This window comes from Callospermophilus lateralis, chromosome 14 (genome assembly GCF_048772815.1).
Source record: "Callospermophilus lateralis isolate mCalLat2 chromosome 14, mCalLat2.hap1, whole genome shotgun sequence".
In the NCBI taxonomy this organism is placed as follows: Eukaryota; Metazoa; Chordata; class Mammalia; order Rodentia; family Sciuridae; genus Callospermophilus; species Callospermophilus lateralis.
In genome coordinates this window covers 60,929,839-60,950,557 of record NC_135318.1, presented here as the reverse complement: position 1 = coordinate 60,950,557, position 20,719 = coordinate 60,929,839, and the positions used below count along the sequence as shown (strand labels likewise).

General features: G+C 39.8%; 1 protein-coding gene across 1 annotated transcript; it reads right to left on the bottom strand.

Annotated features, from left to right (window-relative positions):
• Positions 1-5,490: 5,490 nt before the first annotated feature.
• Positions 5,491-12,426, bottom strand: LOC143380485 (uncharacterized protein C2orf78-like). Its single transcript, XM_076833551.2, has 3 exons — positions 12,330-12,426; positions 8,210-8,971; positions 5,491-7,406 (listed from the first exon to the last, which is right to left on the bottom strand). The coding sequence occupies exons 1-3, from the start codon at positions 12,424-12,426 to the stop codon at positions 5,491-5,493; spliced, it is 2,775 nt and encodes a 924-aa protein (XP_076689666.2).
• Between the last annotated feature and the right edge of the window lie 8,293 nt (positions 12,427-20,719).

Below are 20,719 nucleotides of genomic sequence, written 5' to 3'. Positions count from 1 at the left end.
CAATGTCCCAGGAGACAGTCCTATTCTGGAACTTCTGTCTGGCCACCTGGAGAGGAGCTGGTGTAGGAAGGCCTTTTAGATGAGTCCTGTGGTCTACTCAGGAGGGAGACAGACACAGGCCTGATTAGACCCCTGGTAGAACAGCAGGTCAGAGCTGGAGAAATAAGCAGTGCCTGGTGGTCTGCATTTTTTAAGTCTCTCAGCTTTATCCCTTGGTCCCAGTGCTCAGCTGCCCAACTCATGTATCCCTAACTTCCCATTCTTGTGGTTGTTTGTCGGGTGCAGTTACATTGGTCACATATTCACACATGAACATAGAAAACTTATGTCCCATTCATTCTACTGCCTTTCCTATTCCCACCTTCTTCCATCCCTTCATTCCTCTTTCTCTAATCCAGTGAACTTCTACTCTTCCCTCCCCCTCCCCCAACATTCTTTGTTAGCATCTGCATACCAGAAAGAACATTCGGTCTTTGGTTTTGGGGGGACTGGCTTATTTCTCTTAGCATGACAGTCTCCAGTTCCATCCATCGACTGGCAAATGCCACGATTTCATTCTTCTTTATCACTGAGTAATATTCCATTGCATATAGATACCACATTTTCTTTATCCATTCATCTGTTAAAGGGCTCTGTTGGTCCCATCGTTTAGCTATTATGAATTGAACTGCTGTAAACATGAATGTGTCAGCATTAGTATAGTATGCTGATTTTAAGCCCTTTGGGTATATTCCATTCAACAAACATGTACTGATCTACTCTTATTTTTGAGACACTGTTGAAGATATGGGACACATGGAAATGAACAACATATGAGAAAATTTGGTGCCCTCAAGGGTCTTACATTTTAGGAATTGACGGGCAAGGGAGTGATGGGAAGTCTAAACCATAAAGACAACAAAGAATTAAATTACACAGTGTGTTGAAAGGTTCACAACACTGCAGGAGATGTGGTGCCTGGTGAAGGGAATCAGATGGAAGGAAGGGAGAAACCCTGAGAGGTGATTGCAGTTTCAAAGAGTGTAGTCAGACAATGCCTCGTTGAAAGGTACAATTTGAGAAGAGACTTGAAGGAGGTAAGGAGCATTTTTTAGGCTTGGAACAGCCAGTGGGCTCAGGGGTTCTGGGGTGGAGTGATTGAAAGGGAGCATAGCAGTGGATCAGGCAGAGCCAGAGTCTTTGAAGCAGTACAGCCTGTTTTTGTGAATAAAGTTTTATTCAAACAAAGCTAAAGTTCATGTGTTCTCTCTATTTTGCATGGCCACATTCATGCTACAAGTGCAGAGTGGAGCTATGGAGACAGAGACAATCTGGCTCACAGACAGTTATGTATTTACCATCTATCTGTCTTTTTATGGAAAATGTGTGTGTCCCCGATCATTGATAGAGAAAGGCAGTAAATGGTTAGGGATTATGTTACAGCAGAAATGGAGGAATGGAGTTAGAAGTGGATAGTATTCTAGATGTCATGTGAAGAGAGGGCAGATAAAATTTAGGAAAATTCCAATTGTGTGGTTGGGAGAGAGAAAAGGTAGTCAAAGGATGTCAAAGGTTTCTGGCTTGGACAACTGAAAGATGATGCTAAGGAAGACAAGGAAACTGTGTATAGACCCGACACCCCACCCCCACCCACAGGGGAAGAAGAGCAAATAGGAGATTCCTTCTCAAATGTGTTCAGAAAGAAGATACAAAGAAAAGAAAAAGACACATTTGGACTAGAGGCCATGTCCCCATTCTCCACCTGTCCCGCAGACTACTCCCCCTTCCTGTGGCCAGATGTCCTTCCCCCATGAACCTTGAGATTGCTTCTCACTCAAACACCAACATAGCAAGCAGAGACACCAGGTGCCATGGTTGTTACAGGAGACTCACTGTCTGTCTCAGAGTCTTAACTAGTTTGGGGGAAACGAAGCTCTGCTTCAGGGAACAGAAACCTGCAACGTTCTCAATTTAAAATAATTATGTTATCCATCAAGATTTCAGAAAGTAGCAGGCAGTAGTGCAGTTTGGAGTCTCCCAAAACAAAGAGAAGAAAAAGACACAATTGGCCTAGAGGCCATGGAAATAGACGAAAGAAAGCCAAACCCTGGAGTAGCATTTACCACAAAAGTAGAGAACACAGTGTTCCCTAGGAACCTCAGAACAAGAGGATAGGGCCAACCACCAGCAGGAGGCACCAGACCTGCCTGGCAGCAGCACTTGCAGCAGAGGAAATGGGAGACAGGAGGCTTTCAAAGCTCCAGCAGGCATTTCTGCAAAGCACTGTGGGCCAGCAGGAGAAGAGCAGCTGAAACTGAGAGGGGTTCTGGCCAAGCCCAAAGTGAGTGCAGTAGGTCTCCTACAATATGTACTATAGGATGTATAATCAGTATGGTACAACAGCTATTTACATAGCATTTACATTGTAGTTATGATAAGTAATTAGAGATGATTTAGATCATTTGAATGTGTGCAGTCTCTCTTCAACTCTGTGGAATTTGGTGTCTGTGAGGTGTCCCGGGTGCAGTTCTCTGTGGATACTGAGGGGCGGCTATAAGTACAAATGTCGCACATTCAAATCAGAAGGGCTGACATTGTCCAGCCCCTCTACTCTCTTGAAAAATGAACAGCCAATGCTCCTTTTCAGGACATGGCCTCACCCAGAGGAGAAATTGCTGGGAGGAACAATAGACACAAAGGATAAACCTCCAGGTGGAAACAGCCAGAAAATTTTAGAAAATAAGCAGATATGTTTTTACTACTTCAAGAAGGAGGAGGAGGAGAAGGAGAGCAGAGGGAGAATGGGGAGGGACAGAACTGGAGGGGAGAAGAAGAGGTGGAGGAAGGAGAGGTGGAAGTTTCTGTTCCATCACATAGGAAACTCTGTCCTCAACCATACTTTCACAAAGAAAATGCATTTTGCATAAAAAGTGCATAGAAAGAAAAGAAGGAAACCAAATCCCAAATAAAGGTATTCTAAGAAACAGGAGAATCGCATCGTCTCAAGACGATGAAAACAAGTCAGAAGAGAACCCCCCAAGCACATCAGATAGTAGCCCACTCTTTCAAAACTAGCTAAAAACCAGAAGGCCAAGCAATGCAAAATAGGACAGAACCTGAGAGGGGAATGTAAAATTATATCATGGATATAGCTTTCTGTTTGGGATGGTGAAAAGTTTTGGATTTGGATAGTGGGTAATGCTTGAATAACATTGTGCATCTACTTAATGCTGTAGTTATCCACATAAAAATGGTTGAAATGTTGAGTTTTATGATTCATAATAAAAAGAACAACATAAATGGAAATTAGATGAGATGATAGAAATCAAAAGAAGACCAATCTAAAAGGGAACACATGAATGAACATTATAGATAATGTCTAAAAAGAAAGAATAATGATTTTTTTTTAAAAAAATGAAATGCATGATAAAAAATATCCCAGAGACCTGGTAAACAGGAAAAGCAAGAAAGCCAGGCAAATTCTACAAAGAAGGATGCAAACACACATAGGAATTTAATATGTCATAAAGGTTACATTTCAAATCTGTAGGACAGATAATTCAACAAATTGTGATACATACGTTTTGGGGTTAAATATCTCTGGAAGTTTCCAAAATGTGGGAAAAGGCAATGTCTCCTGTGGGAAGAGTGGTGAAGATGGTGACTGGCAATTTGGAGGGAATGGGTAAAAGCTGGTGGGGCTGCTGGGTCCTGCAGCTGTTGGCAGGTTGATCCTTGTGCATGCGCACTCTGCTTGTGTTGGGTGGAGATGGAAGCCAAGGAGTGATTTTTTTTTCTTGTGAGTTCGGTTCATGGCAATGGTCCCTGAAGACAGCGCTTGCCAGAATCAATGGAAGAGGACCTGACAGGCTTCTCAGTTCAGTATTTATCGCCCTTTCCTGTGTGATCTCTCTCCTTCACCCCCTACCCCAACATCTCTATACTGTGCTCTGAAAGCCAGGTTGGCTGCCTGCAGGGGGCCCTTGCCAACACTGAGGACTTGAGGACACAAGCCTCAGATTGAGGCCTTGCTTCTCGACCATTAGTAAAGTGTCAGAGTGATACTGGCCTTGTGTGTGAAGGTTAATTCAAGTAGTGCATCTCTGCTGTCCTGGTGCATGGGTGTTGAGTCAATGGTGATTTATTCCAGGCCATGTTCTGGGTGGGCCTCATGCTGCTGCAGTTCACTTGGCCAAGTCCCAGGTGATCAGCTTCCCTCAGGGTAACTGTGAACCCTCTGACACCCCTGGTAGATTCCCTGTGTTTTGTATTCACCTTTCCCAGCTAGGATCTTAAGTGACCCAAACGTGGTGGAGCTGTGCCCTGAATCTTCTTTTGTAAAATATCTTTCAGGTAGGCCAAAAAATAGGCCATTCTCCATGAGAGTTTTTTGTTTGATTTCTGCATTTGTTCTGGTCAACCTGAACCCGTCTCCTATCATTTTCAACTTGATAGACATTTTATCATTTTAACCCTAGTTTCCAACATTGTGTTATTGGTCAGCCATTTTGCCAATTCCTGATTCTTCCAGTAAGCCCATACATCTCTCTTCTTTTTGCCTTCCTAGTGCTAGATCATATGCCTTCCTCTTTCCCCCATTCCTAGCCTTTACTTCTCTTATCCTGGCCAACATTGAGTTCCTTTCTTCTCATGCAGGCTGTGATCCCCACCGCTACCAAACTAAACCACACTTAACAGCCATTCAAACTCAAAACTCCTGTTTATTATCTATTCATCAATTCCATTACATTTCTTTATTCAATTTTATTAAGTTTTAAAAGTATATTGGAAGGAGTACATATTCATACATCTATGAGGACAAATGTTTGATAGCCAAGTGGTAACACAAGGCTTCTTTATTATCTATTATCCAATTCTATTGAATTTCTTCAATCAATTTGACTAAATTTTAAAAATATATTAGAATTAATACATTTGTATCTTTATATCTACATATTTATAAAATTTGTATCTACACATGTGGAAAACTATGTGATGCCCAAGCAGTACCAGAAAGCATCTTGATTACTTATCTCTCAAACAATTCTACTACATTTCTTTACTCAACTATATTGTCTTAAAAATCTATAAGTGAATACCTTTGTATCTATGTACCTCTCTGTATATATATGTGGAAAACTATTTGGTATTCAAATGGCAACATAAAGCCTCTTTATTACTTACCCTCTCATCAATACTATAGAATTTCTTTATTAAACTATATTACCTTTTCAACTGTGCCTAATGAATAAATTTTCATCTATCTATCTATGTGTATATGAGAACACCATTTGGTACCCATGTAGTACCCAAAGGCCTCTTTATTTTCTAACAATTGTCAGTGGTACCAGAAGGCCTCTTTATTATGTATTAGTGAATTATATCCCATTTCTTTATATAATTTTATTAAACTTTGAAAGCATCTGAGAATAAATAAATGTGTATCTCTCTATCTATATACATGTGGAAAACTATTTGGTCCCTAAGTGGCACCACTGATCTCAGCAGCTCTTACATTATGTAGCCATAGTAGCGAGAAATCTCCATCTCTCTTTCCCTCTCAATGAAACACTGCACTCTCCCCAAAGCAGTGTACTTGGCAGCATTCTCACGCTCTTGTTGAGCCTTCTTCTTCATGGCTTCCCGCTCTGGCCTCTGCTGTTTGGTGATGGGAGTTGATACTACTTGCCCAGAAACATTGGGTTTCCTCCATGGAATTGGTTGTAAGGCAAAGTCTTGGAGTAGATATTGGTTTTGAGGCTTGGGCGGTTGTGACTGGGGCTTGGTCCCAACATTGGGAACTGGTTGCCAATGGAGAGAAGTGCAAGATGATGTTTTGTAGGGTGCAGGCCCAGAAGCAGCAGACCGAGGGACACTAGGCTGGGTAGAAGCACTCACACCTGACTGAATGGCATGAGTCAAAACGGGGTGAGCTGGCTTGGCAGGACGCATCCAAGATGGGTTGGCAGTAGCTGGTTGGGATTGGTTGACTGCCATGGGTTGAGCTGAGCTAGCAGGGCCAGGCTGGGCAGGGTAAGCCCCAGTGGGTCTGCGTGAGGCCAGAGATTGTGGCCTCCGATTGATTACTGGTCGAGGTGGAGGTTTCTCCAGGGTCAGAAAAGGCAAAGGTACCAATTTAACCTTCCCAGGTGGTGGAGGCTCATAAATGGATGGAGAGGGACCCTTTCCTTCTGCACTAATATCTGGATTCTGGGCTTTGACTTGTGATTTCTCAGGACCCTTAACTGCCAGCCATGGTTTCCTAGCTGGGCATGGACGGGGGTCTTGGTTACGGCCTGAGTTTCCCGGGGCCCGGGAGGAAGACAGCCCAGTTTTCTTATCATTCTTCTTCCCCAATGCATGGAAAACCTGCACCGACTCCAGCATGTGCATGCCGAGACAGCTCCGAGGCTTCTTAAAGGCCTCTTGGCAAAGGTCAGGTTGGTTCCTCTTCCCCTTCGGTTTGGGCAGAGTTGGCTTCTCTTCTGCCTTGACTTTATTGCCTGGCTGCTTCCTCTCCTGGGCTTTCCTGGAGTTGTTTTCTCTGGTCCTCTTGGTCTTTTCCTGCCCATGGCCCTTAGCCTTGCTGTTCCTGCTGGATGCAGCTTTCTGAGCTTTGCTGATAGAGTGCTCGGCAGTGTGCATAGGAGCCCTGCTACTGTCTGCATCCCTGTGAGAAATTTCTCCTCTTAATGTGCATTCCAGATCCCTTGGCTGCATTTTGGCCTGAGGAGTTCCATCAGGACACTCCGAGGCTTTATGTTTGTTCTTCCTCATTGGCTCACTAGGACCCTTTAAGGCACTTGTGATTTCCTGCCCCTGCTTTTCCATGATGGTTCTGGTATCATTGGATTTTGTTATTGTGGGACTTTCAGGTTGTTCAAAGTCTTTTAAGGAACTGAAAAGCTCAGGAAGGTGAATATCCCCCACCAGTGCAGTGAGGTCTGCAAAACCACTGCTAAATTCAGTCCCATTTCCAAGTGTGCCTTGGTCCTCAAGACTCAGGCTACTCCTTTCTAGATGGGTATTTTCAGAATGTGGCTTCTCCTCTTGGTCCAGAGGACCAATGGAGGCCAGAAGCTGGTGGATTTCAGGGATGTCTAAAGGGAGTAGTGGAGGATCCTGGCTCTCCATGGCAATCTGGTAGGCATCCAGTGGCTCTGAGAGCATGGTGTTAATCTCACACGAATTCTTAATCTCTGTCTGTTCCTGGCTTTGATTTGGAGGCAATGCCAATAAATCTGTAGAACTCTGGACTGGAGTTATTGTGGTAATGTCCCCAAGTTCAGTTTGTGAGTTTTTCTCAATTATTTGGCTTTTTCTCTTATTGCAGATGTGTGGGAATTCTGGAGGCTGTGGCAGACAAAATGTCTGACTTGGAGGTTGCACTCCCAAGGAAGCCTCCATCCCTAGGGAAGTTTCCATCCCTACAAAGGAACCAAGGAAGATGGTAAGTAGGATGCTCCCCCTTCCCAGAAATACACTATTCAGGGAAACCACCTATGGTGGAGAAAGCATTTCTATTAGCTCTTTTTAAGGACCACTGACAGGTATCTGTTAAGAGTTGCATATTAGTTACAGGTGATCCCTTGAAGTCTTACTTTTGGGCTGGTTCATCACCATGGCAGCATGGGTTTCTGGTAGAGCACTTGTCTCCTCTGTGGGAAACACAGAAAATCTGTTTCATGAAGTCTCTCGTCCTCATATAGGGGCCTCTCTATTCTCTCCACTCTCCCCAGAATGTAAGAACACTTAACACCATGAACTAGGAGAGGGTGCAGCTGTTGCTCATGAAATCAATGTGAAAGGACAGGGGTTTTGGACTCCTGCTTTGGACAGCATCTCTACATATAGAGGTTCAACCTGCAGTCAATTAAGGATCAATTAAACTGTCACATCCTGATATGTGTTGATTGATTTTTCTAAACCAAAGTAAAATTAGGGAAATATATTTATAGTGTGGTTGTGTAGCTGGACTGAGTGCAAAAATAGTGAACAGCCGCTTCCTTCCGTGTGCTCCAAGATTTCTCTTAAATGCAAGGATGGCCATTATCCTGTCCTGCATGCTTCTCTGACAGAGTCTGAAAATGGGGACTGCTGAACAAGATTGTGATTAAAATCTCAGCACTTGAATTCCAGGGATGTGTGAACCCACAGTTACCAGCTGAAAACTGGACCCTCATTTCGAGTGGTAATCTTATTCCTTCCCCTTTTTGGTGTTAGTACTCACCTTGAAAATTTGTTCCTTCTATACTTTGAGTGGACACAGAGTAGTAGGTCACAGGTGTAGGGACTGAGGGTAGGACATTTGTGGGCTGAACTTCCTTCAGCACTGTCACCATTTCTGGTTGAGGGGCAGTGGCACTACTTCCTGCATATGGCACAGAGCCATAGGATTGCAGGCAGGGCCAATGTTCTCCAGAGAGCAGAGTCCCCAGAGAGTTTTGATCATAGTAGTAGACCTGGCTTCCTTCTTGGTGGGGTAGTGAGAGGCAATGTCCTTGATTTGGAATCTGAGATAGTGTCACCTGGACGAGCCTACCAGATAGTAGTGGATATCCAGGGATCACGACATTGGCTTCGGAAGTTTTGTCATACTGGGATGTCATTGATAGGGAAGAATCTGCTGTGTTCTGGTCAGTGACAGTCAGATTAAAGTCCCCAAGTGAAGATGAGCTCTTTTCAGCACTTCCTGGGATATACCACTCAGAAATACTTGGATAGGGGGCAGGTGCCATGGGAATCAGGTTCTGGCCAGTAACCTTAGACACCATGGCTGTGCTAGCATGTTGATAAAGGTAGGCACTGCCCATGAGTGGCTGAAAGGAGGTGCCACAGGTTGAGGGCAGTAACCATGCTGAAGTTTCAGCTGGAGCAGAGGCTCTGGAGAAGTTGCAGACCCCTCCTGTCACGGACGCTGCATTGGTCACCACAGGAAGAGAGAGCTGCAGAGAATCAGCATTTCCATGTAAAGAAGAATTTCGGAAATTTTCTGTAGGAAGAAGAGGTGGTGAAAATATTGATGAGACAGGCAGATTCTTACAATATTCGAGGAATAATGTCGTCTTAATGTGGTAGTAATCAGGAGGGCCCTCATTCTAATAATCATTGAGAGACCCCAAATCCCTCCATTTAGGATGGCTGCAACTACTCTTCTGATAACCTGCCTTTTCTGTCAAATTGGGCACAGAATTCCCAAGTGGTCTGCTTCACACGTTGTTCCCCAAAAGCATCCTTTTCCTCTCCTATGGTTCCTTTGAGCCTGCACTAGTATTGACTCCTGAATTTGCCCTAGAACTGAAGCATTTTCGAACTCAGAGAAAACTCCAACATTACCAGTTAGCAAATGAGTACACCAAGGGTCAGTGAAGTGAGATCGACTTGTTCACAATCAGCAACAGATTATGGAAACTTACTTCCTGGCCAGGACTCTTGTTCCAAAGACCAGAAATCTGGAGAAACAGAAATTTGTTTTTCCCTGTTCATAGAAAATCTACTGATATCACCACAGTGATGTTTAGTATCTCCTTTTGTTTGTCCAGGTCACATGATATTTCCTGGAGTTCAGTTTTACCATCCAAATGATAATTTAAGCGTCATTCTTTGCCCTCTTTCAGCCTAACTGCTGATCCTACATGAAAATGACTACCTGAAATTCAGTTTCTCAAGAAATGCTTCTTGAAAGAAATGGAAACTTTCTGAGCTTCAGGTTACTCATCTTTAGTGTGGTTATCACAATACCAACAGTGATAATTCATCCATGAATAAAAGTCATTTTACATAAGATTCATGTGGGGGCTGAGGTTATGGCTCAGCATTTGGGTGCTTGCTTAGCACATGCGAGGCCCTGGGTTCAATCCTCAGCACCATGTAAAAATAAGTAAAATAAAGGTATTGTGTTGAACTACAACTAATAAATAGATATTACAAAAAGTTTCATTTGGAGGGAGTTACAGTATGTTCTGGAAAGATAGAAGCAAAAGTGAAAAACAGCTCAGAACTAAAAGGAATGACTAGATAGTAATGAACATATGGATATGTAGCAAAAGTGAGTGTATATCAAATTTGCTAAGAAATGAGTTCTGTTATCATGCATACAATATTATGAAAGTGAATGTTTCTCTTTGATTTTAGTGAATACTGTTAATCAAAACAAAGCTCATGATTGAAGGTGAGTTTGAGTGCATTCTCAAGCAGTACATATAGACAGAGAAACTATACTAAAAATGTGTGTAATTTTAAGTAAAGTGAACACAAATTTGAAGTAAAGTGAACACAAATTTAAGTAAAGTGAACAGATGGGTAGCCATATGGAAAAGCGAAAACCGAAGCCAAAACCCACTATGAATCTGGGCATGGTATGGTGGGTCTCTGGTCCCAACACTCGGGAACCTGAGGCAGTGGGATTGCAGGAATTCAAAGCCACTCTGGGCCATTCAGCAAGATCTTATCTGAGAAAACAAGTAAAATGTCCTGGAGATATAGCTTGTGTATCATGCTTGCCTAGCATGCATGAGACCCTGTGTTCAATCCTCAGAACTGGAAAAAAGAGAAGAAAGGAAGAAAGAATGAATGAGAGGAAGGAAGGAAGGAATAAGGAGCAAGTCGGGGAGGGAAGGAGAGAGAAATGGAGGGAGTGAGGGAAAGAAGAAAGGAAGGAGGACAGAAGGAATTTCCGAAAGAAATTTTATACATACTAGAGAAAAAAACAATAAGTGTAAAGTAATTTCATTACTGTTCTTGTTTCTCTTCCTCTAAGGATTACCCACACTGAATAAAAGACATTAATCCCACTAGGTAGATATTTCGATTAATACAAACATATTTTTTGATAATCCTTTTGGTTATAAAAAAAAAAAGTGGAAAATGCTTTAACAAAATCATAGAAGCCTAGTTTATTATCACATTTAGCAGAAAATCTTGTCCCTAAAGTCTGAGAAAACCATCACAGTATAATAAAATAACAAATTTAAAACAATTTTTGTCTTTTATTCTGACATTTCCTTCTCCCTTTATATTAAAACAAAATTAAAACTAAAATGTTTGAGCTACCCTACACCCCAGCCCCAAACAATTATTTGAAATGTAGACAAAACAAAAAGTCTTCAGATAATTATTTAAATAAACTTGGAATTAGACATGTGAGCTTGAATTTTTATTCTCATATAGTTCTTTCTTTTGGTTCTTAGATTTCGAAATCATCAATGACTATTTGTATATTGTCTGTTTTAGAAAAAAAACTGTTGTAAAGATGGAAAACAGCTTCACCTTGACGCTTATATCACACAAAGGAATGTGTCCTTCTGATGCAGGTTTGGACAAGACATTTTTTAGAAATCCCTGTAGTTTAAAAATCAGAACAAAATAGGACATGGAAAATGCCATTTCTCCAGCTCTGTCTAGAACCACTTTCCTTGGCATGTTTGGAGGAAGAGTCATTTCTAAAACATACTTCTAATATGTTCATGTTTAAACTGTCAACATTGTCGGTTTTCAAAGAGGTCATAGGAAAAACTGTAACAGCCAAGTGTGACTTTTGTGATAACCTGCTTACCCTAGTGATACCCCAATTCAAGCCTTAGTTTCCTTGCTGGTCCGTTAATCTATACATTCTCTAAACCAGCCTCTGGGAAGATTCACTCTATGTTGTCTGTTGGTTTAAATCAAATCTTTGCTTTTCTTCCACATCCATCCCAACCAACCTCTTTTTTCTTGAGAACATCATTCTCTTCATCTCTACTATTCTAACATTTTCTTCTCCCTTATTTTTATATTTTTTTCCTCCACTGAATTCCTGTTGCCTTGTGCTTAAACAGTCACAAACTTGCTTTCCCAAGAACATCTGCCTCCTTACAGCCCTGTCCTCCTGCTCTTCTCTCCCTATTTCTCTTTTCACCTAGTTTAAACAGAAAACTAACAAATATGTGAATGTCCCTTTGATGAACAGTACTAAATTTGAAATACTGAAGTGGAAATCTTGGTGAAGGGAAACTGTTACAGAGGAAATCCCTTGGTTTCCACCCTGCCTAGGATTTGTCTCTTTCAGTTGAAACAACACAACCATAAAATCTGATTTCATTCTCTATAAACATGCCCCTCAAGATGCAAGAAAAGTAAGGGGCCAGAACATGGCAATCTGTTAGCCTCATGTAGCAAATCAAGGAACAGATTTTGTGAGAGAGTAAGATAGTCCAGTTCTATACACAGTACATGTCAAATTCCAAATGAAATTAGGTGTCCAGATTTCTAGTTCCCTCCTTTCCCCTATTATTCTAAGCTCTTTTGACTCCATTAGTAAATTGAGGAAGGTAAAAGTCTAATGAAAAACTTTTAAATGTTTCTTTCCTTACCTGACATGGTCAGAGAAGAGGTCACATCAATTGCAGATACAAAGGATGAGGAGACCACCACAGAGGATGTGTGGGTGGCTGAGGGTAGAGAATACATGTTTCCCAGTATGGAGTTCACTGGTCACTGTTTACTGGCCACTCTAATGACTGGTTACTGGTCACTGGTCACTTGCGATGATCCAAATTTGTTTACAACTGCATAGCAAGCCCTAGATTCTAGCAGGTGGCAGTAGGTTTGGTGGGAGAATGATGTCACAGAACTGTCCATTTAAAGGTATGAAGTAGCCAATAGGGTGGTCAGACTCCCAAGGAGAAGGTGGGATTGGGTGGGGAAAATGACAAGAGAGTTGATTGGGTGGAGAAAGTGACAGGAAAGTTATAATAGAAGATAAATGACTCAGTTCTGGTAGGTGCAGCCCTGCAAGAGGGACATAATGGGCTCACCCCATGACTCCCTTCCCCAGGCTCTTGTGTTAGGGATATCATCTCCGTGTTCATGTTAAATGTTCATTAATATATTATGAATATGTTATAAATGATGTTTCACAGTGTAAGAGGTAATAGTGATACATTGCTCTATTATCATATGCAGTTAATATCCCTGGAGATGGAAGAAAGAGACACTTAGGTTGAGCAAGTATAGTGGTTCTGGAACATAGAATTAGATTGGATTAGTGAAGTTACTGCAGTATTCAAGGATTCAGAAAGGGGTTAAAATGGATTTTTTTTGTTAGTTTGTTTGGGTTTTTTTAGCTGTAGATGGACCCAATACTTTTATTTTATGCATGGGTCAAGCCCTGTGCCTCACATATGCTAGGCTAACATTTTACCACTGAGCCACTATCCCAGCCCTAGGGGGAAGTTCCTTGAGTGCATTCTTTCTGGAATGATGTGGCGCAAGATCCTCTTTAGTTTCTATTGATCCCTACTTTCTTTGGCCTGGGCTGGGCCAGGTTAGACTGGTAACTCTCTTCTACTCTCCTTCCCCCACCCCTCTTTATTGTAGACATTTGTTCATGGACAAGCCTTGAGTCTGCATTCTTATACACATTGATATTACTTTGTTTTGACTTCCAGAAGCAGGGGTCTTCTTCTCTGTGAGTTGATTCTTTGTTCTTTTCTGAAGAATAGCAGCAACTCTAGAGAGGTGGAAGACCTAGCTGAGGTAAAGTTTCCCTCTCTGGAATTTTGTTGTACTCCTTTAACTTATAATTTCCTGAGGACAGCTCCTGGGTCATGTAGACTTTCTGCCATCAGCCTCTTTCATATGTGGGAGGCACTGAGGATCCTTTCTCTCTTCTTACGTAAGAGGATCCTGTGTGGCAGTTACTGTGACTTCCTCCCCCATGCAAACAGCCACTATAGAATCTTGGGCTTCTCACATTCTTTGTCTTGCATGCTTGGGTGGAAAGCCAGGAGAATAGTTAGAACATTAAGAGAATATAAAAAAGTATGGATAACATAAAGAAAAGAGAGGTTAACATGGACTTTTAAATTTTAACTTTTTGTTAGAAACGTGTCAACTCATTGAGGTCTCATTTTGTGTTAATAAAAGAGGCAATTAATTTGTTTTTTTTTGCTGGGGGGACGGGTCCTTGGAATTTAAACCAGGGACACTTTCCCATTACATCACATCCCCAGCCCCTTTTATTTGTATTTTTTTAATTTTTTTAATTTTTATTTTCTTATTGTTGGTTGTTCAAACATTACCTAGTTCTTGATATATCATATTTCACACTTTGATTCAAGTGGGATATGAACTCCATTTTTACCCCGTTTAAAGATTGCAGAATCACATCAGTTACACATCCATTGAACAACATATTGTCATATTAGTGTCTGTTGTATTCTGCTGCCTTTCCTATCATCTACTATCCCCCTCCCCCCACTCTTCTCTCTCTACCCCCTCTACTATAATTCAGTTCTCCCCCTTATATATTTTTTTCCCTTTCCCCTCACTTCCTCTTGTATGTAGTTTTGTATACCCCTGAGGGTTCTCCTTCCATTTCCATGCAATTTCCCTTCTCTCTCCCTTTCCCTCCCACCTCTCATCCCTGATTAATGTTAATCTTTTCTTCATGCTCTTTCTTCCTGCTCTGTTCTTAGTTGCTCTCATTATATCAAAGAAGACATTTGGTATTTGTTTTTAGGAATTGGCTAGCTTCACTAAGCATAATCTGCTCTAATGCCATCCATTTTCCTGCAAATTCCATGATTTTGTCATTTTTTAGTGCTGCGTAATACTCCATGGTGTATAAATGCCACATTTTTTTTTATCCATTCATCTATTGAAGGGCATCTGGTTTGGTTCCACAGTCTAGCAATTGTGAATTGTGCTGCTATGAACATCGATGTGGCAGTATCTCTGTAGTATACTCTTTTAAGGTCTTCAGGGAATGGACCGAGAAGGGCAATGGTTAGGTCAAATGGTGTCTCCATTCCCAGCTTTCCCAGGAATCTCCATACTGCTTTCCAAATTGGCAGCACCAGTTTGCAGTTTCACCAGCAATGTACCAGAGTACACTTGTCCCCACATCCTCGCCAGCACTTGCTGTTTTTTGACTTCATAATGGCTGCCAATCTTACTGGAGTGAGATGGTATCTTACGGTGGTTTTGATTTGCATTTCTCTGACTGCTAAAATTGGTGACCATTTTTTCATGTACTTGTTGATTGATTGTATGTCCTCCTCTGAGAAGTGTCTGTTCAGGTCCTTGGCCCATTTATTGATTGGGTTATTTGTTATATTATTGTCTAATTTTTTGAGTTTTTTGTATACTCTGGATATTAGAGCCCTATCTGAAGTGTGAGGAGTAAAAATTTGTTCCCATTATGTAGGCTCCCTATTTACCTCTCTTATTGTTTCTCTTGCTGAGAAAAAACTTTTCAGTTTAAGTAAGTCCCATTTGTTGATTCTTGGTATTAACTCTTGTGCTATGGGTGTCCTATTAAGGAATTTGGAGCCCGACCCCACTATATGTAGATCGGAGCCAACTTTTTCTTCTATCAGATGCAGAATCTCTGATTTGATATCTAATTCCTTGATCCACTTTGAGTTAACTTTTGTGCATGGCGAGAGGAGGGGATTCAGTTTCATTTTGTTGCATATGGATTTCCAGTTTTCCCAACACCATTTGTTGAAGATGCTATCCTTCCTCCATTGCATGCTTTTATCTCCTTTATCAAATATAAGATAGTTGTAGCTTTGTGGATTAGTCTCTGTGTCCTGTATTCTGTACCATTGTTCTACCCGCCTGTTTTGGTACCAGTACCATGCTGTTTTTGTTACAATTGCTGTGTAATATAGTTTGAAATCTGGTATCGCTATACCGCCTGATTCACACTTCCTGCTTAGCATTGTTTTTGCTATTCTGGGTCTTTTATTTTTCCATATGAATTTCCTGATTGCTTTCTCTATTTCTACAAGAAATGCCGTTTGGATTTTGATTGGCATTGCATTAAATCTATAGAGAACTTTTGGTAATATCGCCATTTTGATGATGTTAGTTCTGCCTATCCATGAACAGGGCATATTTTTCCATCTTCTAAGATCTTCTTCTATTTCTCTCTTTAGGGTTCTGTAGTTTTCATTGTATAAGTCTTTCACCTCTTTTGTTAGGTTGATTCCCAAATATTTTATTTTTTTTTTAGGATATTGTGAATGGAGTGTTTTTCCTCATTTCCGATTCAGAAGTTTTGTCGCTGATATAAAGAAATGCCTTTGATTTCTGCGTGTTGATTTTATATACTGCCACTTTGCTGAATTCATTTATTAGTTCTAGTAGTTTTTTTCTAGACACTTTTGGGTCTCCTAGGTATAGAATCATGTCATCCGCAAACAGTGATAATTTAAGTTCTTCTTTTCCTATTTTTATGCCTTTAATTTTTTTTGTCTGTCTAATTGCTCTGGCCAGTGTTTCGAGAACTATATTGGAAAGAAGTGGTGATAGAGGGCATCCCTGTCTTGTTCCTGATTTTAGAGGGAATGCCTTCAATTTTTCTCCATTCAGAATGATGCTAGCCTGAGGCTTAGCATAGATAACTTTTACAAAGTCGAGGAGAGTTCCTGTTATCCCTAGTTTTTCTAATGTTTTGAACATAAAGGGATGCTGTACTTTGTCAACTGCTTTTTCTGCGTCTATTGAGATGATCATATGGTTCTTATCTTTAAGTCTATTGATGTGGTGAATAACATTTATTGATTTCCGTATAACAAACCATGCTTGCATCCCAGGGATGAATCCTTCTTGATCATGGTGCACAATTTTCTTGATGTGCCTTTGATTCTGATTCACCAGAATTTTACTGAGGATTTTTGCATCTAGGTTCATCAGAGATATTGGTCTGTAGTTTTCTTTCTTTGAGGTGTCTTTGTCTGGTTTCGGAATCAGGGTGATGTTGGCCTCATAGAATGAATTTGGCAAAGCTCCCTCTTTTTCTATTTCCTGAAATAACTTGAAAAGTATTGGTATTAATTCTTCTTTAAAGGTTTTGTAAAACTCCGCTCTATACCCATCCAGTCCTAGGCTTTTCTTTGTTGGTAGTCTTTTGAATGCTTCTTCAATCTCATCCATTGGTATTGGTGTGTTCAAATTCTGTGTATCCTCCTGATTCAGTCTGGGCAAATCATAGGATTTAAGAAATTTATCGATGTCTTCACTCTCTGCTATTTTATTGGAATATAGGTTTTCAAAATAATTTCTAATTGTCTTCTGTATTTCTGTAGCATCTGTTGTGATCTTGCCTTTTTCATCCTGTATGTTAGTAATTTGAGTTCTCTCTCTTCTTCTCTTCGTTAGCATGGCTAAGGGTCTGTTGATCTTATTTATTTTTTCGAAGAACCAACTTTTAGTTTTGTCAATTTTTTCACTAGTTTCTTTTGTTTCAATTTCGTTGATTTCCGCTCTGATTTTAATTATTTCTTGCCTTCTGCTACATTTGCTGTTGTTTTGCTCTTCGTTTTCTAGGGCCGTGAGATGAAGTGTGAGCTCATTTATTTGTTGGTTTTTCCTTTTTTTGAGGAATGACCTCCAGGCGATGAATTTTCCTCTTCAAACTGCTCTCATTGTGTCCCATAGATTCCTATATGTTGTATCTGTATTTTCATTTATCTCTAAGAATTTTTTGATTTCCTCCTTTATGTCTTCTGTGACCCCTTGATCATTCAGTAACATATTGTTCATTTTCCATGTGATGTAGTATTTTTCCTTCCTTCTTTTATCATTGATTTCCAGTTTCATTCCATTATGATCAGATAAAATACATGGTATTATCTCCACCCCTTTATATTTACTGAGTGTTGCCCTGTGGCATAATATATGGTCTATTTTTGAGAAGTATCCATGTGCTGCTGAGAAAAAAGTTTATCCACTTGATGATGGTTGATATATTCTATATATGTCAGTTAAGTCTACGTCATTGATTGTGATATTGAGCTCTATAGTCTCTTTATTCAAATTTGTTTGGAGGATTTGTCCAATGGTGAGAGAGGTGTGTTGAAGTCACCCATAATTATTGTGTTGTGGTCTATTTGATTCTTGAACTTGAGGAGAATTTGTTTTATGAACGTTGCAGCACCATTATTTGGTGCATAAATATTGATAATTGTTATGTCTTGTTGGTGAATCGTTCCTTTTAACAGTATATAATGTCCTCCCTTATCCCTTTTGATTAACTTAGTCTTGAAGTTGATTTTATTCGATATGAGGATAGCCACCCCTACTTGCTTCCGAGGACCGTGTGCATGGTATATTTTTCCCACCCTTTCACCTTCAGCCTGTGTATGTCTTTTCGAATCAGATGTGTCTCCTGGAGGCAACATATTGTTGGGTTTGTTTTTTTAATCCATGTTACCAGCCTATGTCGCTTTAGTAGTGAGTTTAAGCCATTAACATTTAGAGTTTACTATTGATATATGGTTTGTACTGCCAGCCATGTTGAATTATTTATCTTTTTTTTTTTAATATAGTTTCTTTCTCCATGATTAGCTTTTCCCGCTGTCCTCTGTCGTTACCGAGGCTCTTCCCCCTGATGGTTTTGGTTGTTGATTTTCATTTCTTCCTCGTGTACTGTTTTGCTCAAGGTGCTGTGGAATGCTGGTTTTCTGACTGCAAATTCTTTTAGCTTTTGTTTATCATGAAAGATTTTTATTTTGTTATCGTACCTGAAGCTTAATTTTGCTGGATACAGAATTCTTTGTTGGCATCCATTGTCTTTCAGTGTTTGCAATATGTTATTTCAGGATCTTCTCGCTTTCAGCATCTGTGATGAGAAATCCGTTGTTAATTTTATTGGTTTACCCCTGAATGTAATCTGCCTCCTTTCTCTTTTAGCTTTTTTTTTTCTTTCTAAGTCTAATTTATTTCACTCAAAATCATGGTCTCCAGTTCCATCATTTTCTGAAAATGACATGATTTCATTATTCACTGCAGGTGACCAAGACTCTATATATCACATTTTTTTTAACCCATTCTTCTGTTGACACACACTACACTGATTCCATAGCATGGGTATTGTGAATTGTGCTGTGATAAGCATGGACATGCACGTATTTTTAAATATGATGACTTGAATTCTTTTAGATAAATACCAAAAATGGTATAGTTGGTTCACATAGCACTTCTATTTTTAGCTTTCTGAGGATAGTCTATATTTATTTCCATAGTGGCTTTACTAATTTATATTCCCACCAACAGTGTATCACTTCATTTACTGTTATTTGTATTCTTGGTGATTGCCATTTTCACTCGAGTGAGATGAAGTGAGATAAAATCTCAACGTAGTCTTGATTTGCATTTCCCTGATTGCTAAAGATGTTAAGCTTTATACACACACACACACACACACACACACACACACACACACACATATATATATATATATATATATATATATATGTATATATTTGTTGGCCATTTCTACTTCATTTGATAAGTGTGTTGAGTTAGTTTGCCAATTGATTGATTGGGTTATCTGCTTTTTAATATTGACTTTTTTGAGTTCTTTATATATTCTGGATATGAATCTTCTGCCAGAACAGTAGTTGGCAAAGATTTTCTTCCATTGTGTATATTGTCTCTTGACCCTCTTAGTTATTTCCTTTTTTGCACATACGTTTTTAAATTCAGTGCTGTACCATTTATTGATTCTGGCTCTGATTTCCTGAGCTATAGGGGTCTTATTCAGGAAGTCTACCTGTACCTATATGTTGAGGTGTTTTCCCTCCTTTTTCTTTTAACAGTTGCAAATTTCTAAGTAAGTCTTCCATCCATTCTGAGTTTTACAGAGGGTGAGAGATAAGGAGTGAGTTCCATTCGTCTATCAAAGGTTATCACGTTTTCTCAGCATCTTTTATTAAAGAGGCTGTCATTTTTTCCAGTGTATGTTTCTGGCACCTGAGTCAATAACTATGTGGGTTTGTCTCTGTGTCTTCTATTCTGTTCTATTGGACTATGCATCTGTTTTTATGCCCATACCATGCTGTTCTTGTTATTATGGCTCTGCGGTATAATTTGAAATTGAAGTATATGCCTCCAGCAATGCTCTTTTTGCTCAGGATGGCTTTGGCTATTCTGGGTCTTTTGTTCTTTTATATGAATTTAGGATTGTTTTTTCTAGTTATGTGAAAAATATCGTGTGTATTTTGAAAAGGATTTCAATGAATCTATAGCTTGCTTTTGGAAATATGACCTTATAACAATTTTAATTTTGGCAGGGGGAGGATTTCAACATATACACTTTAGAGGATACAAACATTGAGTCAATACCAGTTATGGGATATAAGTGCTCTTAACACATTTTTGGATCTGATTTATTAACTGTGTTTTGAGGATCTTTGCATCTGTGTTCAGGAGATATATTGTTGTGCAGTTTTTATATTATGCCTTTGCCTGGTCTTGGTATTAGGGGACTTCTGGCTTCATAAGAATGAGTTAGAAATTATTTCCTCTTCTTCTTTCTTCTGAAAGAGATGGTAGAGAATTAGTATAACTTTTTCCTTATATTTTTGGTAGAATTTATCAGTGAACCAATCTAGGTTATTTTATTTTGGAAGGTTATTAATATTGATTCAATTTCTTTAATAGGTCTATTTAAATAGTCTAATTCTTTTTATGTTAGTTTTGGCAGATTGTGCCTTTAAAGAAATGTGTCCATTTCATCTGGGTTATCAAATTTATGGGCAATTTTTTTGGCATACATTTGTTCATAATATCCTTTTATTACCTTTTGAAATCCATGGGATCTGTGGAGACACCTTTTCAAATTTATAATATTAAGAGTTTGTGTTTTCTCTTTTTTTTCTTAGGAGGAGCTTACTGATTTTATAGCGTTTTGGTCTTGTGGGTTTTTTTGCTATGGATCTTTTGTTTTTAATTTCATTGGTTTTTGCTT

Excerpts from the sequence above, each read along its gene's own strand:
- LOC143380485 (XM_076833551.2), bottom strand. The coding sequence starts at position 12,426 with ATGTATTCTCTACCCTCAGCCACCCACACATCCTCTGTGGTGGTCTCC. Across the intron at positions 8,972-12,329 it reads CTCTTCTCTGACCATGTCAG|AAAATTTCCGAAATTCTTCT; the intron begins GTAAGGAAAGAA and ends TTCTTCCTACAG. Across the intron at positions 7,407-8,209 it reads AGAAGGAACAAATTTTCAAG|GGATGGAAACTTCCCTAGGG; the intron begins GTGAGTACTAAC and ends GTTCCTTTGTAG.